Source organism: Echiichthys vipera (assembly GCF_963691815.1).
Source record: "Echiichthys vipera genome assembly, contig: SCAFFOLD_46, whole genome shotgun sequence".
Lineage (NCBI taxonomy): Eukaryota > Metazoa > Chordata > Actinopteri > Perciformes > Trachinidae > Echiichthys > Echiichthys vipera.
In genome coordinates, this window is record NW_028154818.1 from 78794 (window position 1) to 82500 (window position 3707).

The window sequence follows — 3707 nt, forward strand, 5'->3', positions numbered from 1 at the left end:
CAGGACCGGGGCCAGGACCAGGATCAGGACCAGGGCCAGAGCCAGGACCGGGGCCAGGACCAGGACAAGAGCCAGGACCAGGATCAGGACCAGAGCCAGAGCCAGGGCCAGGACCGGGACCAGTACCAGAGCCAGGTCCAGGACCAGGACCAGGTCCAGGAAAAGAAAATGAGATTAAAAATGTTCATGTTACAAACAAGGATTTTACAGAGTCTCTCAGGACCAGGACCAGGACCGGGACCAGGGCCAGGGCCAGGACCAGGACCAGGACCAGGACCGGGACCAGGGCCAGGACCGGGACCAGGGCCGGGACCGTGGCCAGGACCAGGACCAAGGCCAGGATCAGGACCAGGGCCGGGACCGTGGCCAGGACCAGGACCAGAGCTGGGGCCAGGTCCAGGACCAGGACCAGGTGTGTGTGTGTGTGTGTGTGTGTGTGTAGTTAATTGTCTTGTCCCTCCTGTCGTCATGGCGACAGCAGTTCTTCTTCTTCACGTTATTTTGTGTCACATGCGCTGAGCTGCAGAGGGGCTCTTCTTCTTCTTCTTCTTCTTTATTAATGTTGTTGTTGTCGTCGTGTTGCAGTCGCTCCGTGGACGCCGCCGCCGCCGCAGCAGGCGATGACTCGTGATCTGAGAAGCAAGCGAGCGTGGAGCCGTTGCCGTGGTTACACTCGTGGCGCCTCAGTTCAACCCTTCAAAATAAAAGCTCCTGAATGAGCCCCGCCCCCTCGTGACACGAGCGGCTGTGATTGGTCACAGGACGTGAACTGCAGGAGCCAATGATGATGATTCACGGAAGGAAGGCGGGAACGACCACGGAAGAGAGTGTAACCACGACCCGTGTGTGTGTGTGTGTGTCTCTGTGTGTGTGTGTGTGTGTCTCCGTGTGTGTGTGTGTGTGTCTCCGTGTGTGTGTGTCTGTGTGTGTGTGTGTGTACACTGAGTCCGTGTCTCGCTCGCTCGCTGGCCTGGCGGCGCCCGCGTCTCCTCGCTCAGTACTCGCTCAGGTTGTGCCATTTGGAGATCTGCCTGCGGGGGTTTTCGCAGACCTCCCTCCAGTGGGCGGCGCCGGAGGGGGCGGGGCCGTGGAGGCCGAGCAGCAGGCGCCCCAGCACCTCGTTCTTGGTGGTCCTGTCGAAGTCCACCACCAGGAACTCCACGGAGATCTCGGGCAGCAGCTCGGGCGGGATGTCGTAGATGAAGGACTCGTTGAAGACCGGGTTCAGCGTGCACTTCTTCACGTGCGTCTTCTTCTTGGCGATGCGCTTGCGCCCGTAGAAGACGTTCACCTTCACGTACGGATCTGAGGACGAGACACGGAGCGTTACGAACGCCACAGGAACAAAACCACACACGTTCAATTCCTTTATTTAGCTCCAGCTGTCGCTCAGAGACACCTCCACTTAAAGGAGCCGCTGCTGGGACTCGAACCAGCGATTCTGAGGCCCTGAACCGTGGACCCTGAACCCTGAACTGTGGACCCTGAACTGTGGACCCTGAACCGTGAACCCTGAACCGTGGACCCTGAACCGTGAACCCTCAACTGTGGACCCTGAACTGTGGACCCTGAACCCTGAACTGTGGACCCTGGACCCTGAACTGTGGACCCTGAACCGTGAATCCTCAACTGTGGACCCTGAACCCTGAACTGTGGACCCTGAACCCTGAACTGTGGACCCTGGACCGTGGACCCTGAACTGTGAACCCTGAACCCTGAACTGTGGACCCTGGACCGTGGACCCTGGACCCTGAACTGTGAACCCTGAACCCTGAACCCTGTGGACCCTGAACTGTGGACCCTGAACCCTGAACTGTGGACCCTGAACCCTGAACCCTGTGGACCCTGAACCCTGAACTGTGGACCCTGAACCCTGTGGACCCTGAACCCTGAACTGTGGACCCTGAACCCTGAACTGTGGACCCTGAACCCTGTGGACCCTGGACCGTGGACCCCGCGGTGTGACGCAGAGACACTCACTTGCTGACAGGCCGGTGATGTCCATCTTGGGGAGGTGGCGAGCTTTCAGGACAACCACGCTGAGACGATGAGACACGGGCTGATAGGACAGAGACGCCAGCAGCTCCCCGCGGCTCGCACACTGCAAACACACACACACACACACACACACACAGGCGTCACAGGTGCGCGCTCACGTCACTGGTGCACGCTCACGTCACAGGTGCACGATCACGCCACAGGTGCGCCCTCACGTCACAGGTGCGCCCTCACGTCACAGGTGCGCCCTCACGTCACAGGTGCGCCCTCACGTCACAGGTGCGCCCTCACGTCACAGGTGCACGCTCACGTCACAGGTGCACGCTCACGTCACAGGTGCGCCCTCACGTCACAGGTGCGCCCTCACGTCACAGGTGCACGCTCACGTCACAGGTGCACGCTCACGTCACAGGTGCGCCCTCACGTCACAGGTTGAATCGTTTTCACAGGAACTTTAAATCTTAAACACGAGACGTTTCTGATCCTGTGATGATGCTCTTCAAAGTGTCAGGTTATAAATATAAAAAATAGGAAACTGAACACATAAAAATATATTCATATGTATATAAATATATTTAGTGCTGTTAGCTCGCTGCTAATGCAGATGAACTGCTAACTAGCTGACGTAGCAACATTCATCCCGTCTCCTGCTGACTCGGCGTTTGTAAACGACTTTATCAGCTAAGCAACCGACTCCAGATCCATGTAGCTAGCTAAGTTACAGCTAGCCGGCTAACGTTAGCTTCCTGCTAGGGTTAGCTCAGTGAAAGCTAAGCCGGCTAACGTTAGCTTCCTGCTAGGGTTAGCTCAGTGAAACCTGAGCCGGCTAATGTTAGCTTCCTGCTAGGGTTAGCTCAGTGAAAGCTAAGCCGGCTAACGTTAGCTTCCTGCTAGGGTTAGCTCAGTGAAACCTGAGCCGGCTAATGTTAGCTTCCTGCTAGGGTTAGCTCAGTGAAAGCTAAGCCGGCTAACGTTAGCTTCCTGCTAGGGTTAGCTCAGTGAAACCTGAGCCGGCTAACGTTAGCTTCCTGCTAGGGTTAGCTCAGTGAAACCTGAGCCGGCTAACGTTAGCTTCCTGCTAATGTTTAATAACTCTCTGGGTCCAGGGACCGAGGCCCAGACTCTCCGGGGGGACGGAACAGAACCTGGTTCCGTGTCTCACCTGCATGTTCCTCTTGGTGATCTGCTGACTCAGGTGGACTCGGCCCGTGCTCGGGTCCACGCCCTTCAGCGGCACCACGGCCTCCCCGATGACGTCGTCGCGGGCGAAGCGGTCGAAGCTGAGCACCAGGAAGTGCAGGGTGAGCTCGGGCAGCGAGCTGTAGGCCACGCCGTAGAAGGTGAAGGTCTCGTCGAACAGCGGGTCCAGGGTCTTCCTCAGCACGCGGGTCTTGACGCGGTGCTTCTTCTCCGGCAGGATGGTCATCTTCACGTACGGGTCCGAGCTGCCCGCCTGCTCGTCCATGGCGGGCAGGCCCCGGGCCCCGACCACGGTCACCACCAGGGCCTTCTTGGGGAAGTTGTAGTCGACGGTGAGGCTGACGGCGCCCAGGCTCGGCTCGGGCTCGGGCTCCGAGGAGGCGGGGGTGAAGGGGGACGCCGTCTTGCTGCTGGTCTGGCTGCTGCTGGCCGAGCTGCTGTCCAGGCAGCAGTAGTCGGCGCGGACCGGCAGCACCCGCTCCGTCCGCGCCTGGCTGTGGGCGGGGCCC

The 3707-nt window shown here is 59.0% G+C and overlaps 1 protein-coding gene across 1 annotated transcript in view; it reads right to left on the reverse strand.

Moving 5' to 3' along the window:
- The window catches only part of LOC310966354 (synaptotagmin-11-like), an 8254-nt gene continuing 4547 nt past the window's right edge, over positions 1–3707 (reverse strand). The window contains exons 2-4 of the mRNA XM_083940934.1: positions 3161–3707; positions 1981–2101; positions 1–1305 (exon numbers count right to left, since the gene is read on the reverse strand). The exon at positions 3161–3707 is cut by the window's right edge and continues 394 nt beyond it. Coding sequence (XP_083797060.1) covers positions 995–1305; positions 1981–2101; positions 3161–3707 — 979 coding nt within the window. The 3' untranslated portion in view covers positions 1–994. The remainder of the gene's footprint in view (positions 1306–1980; positions 2102–3160) is intronic.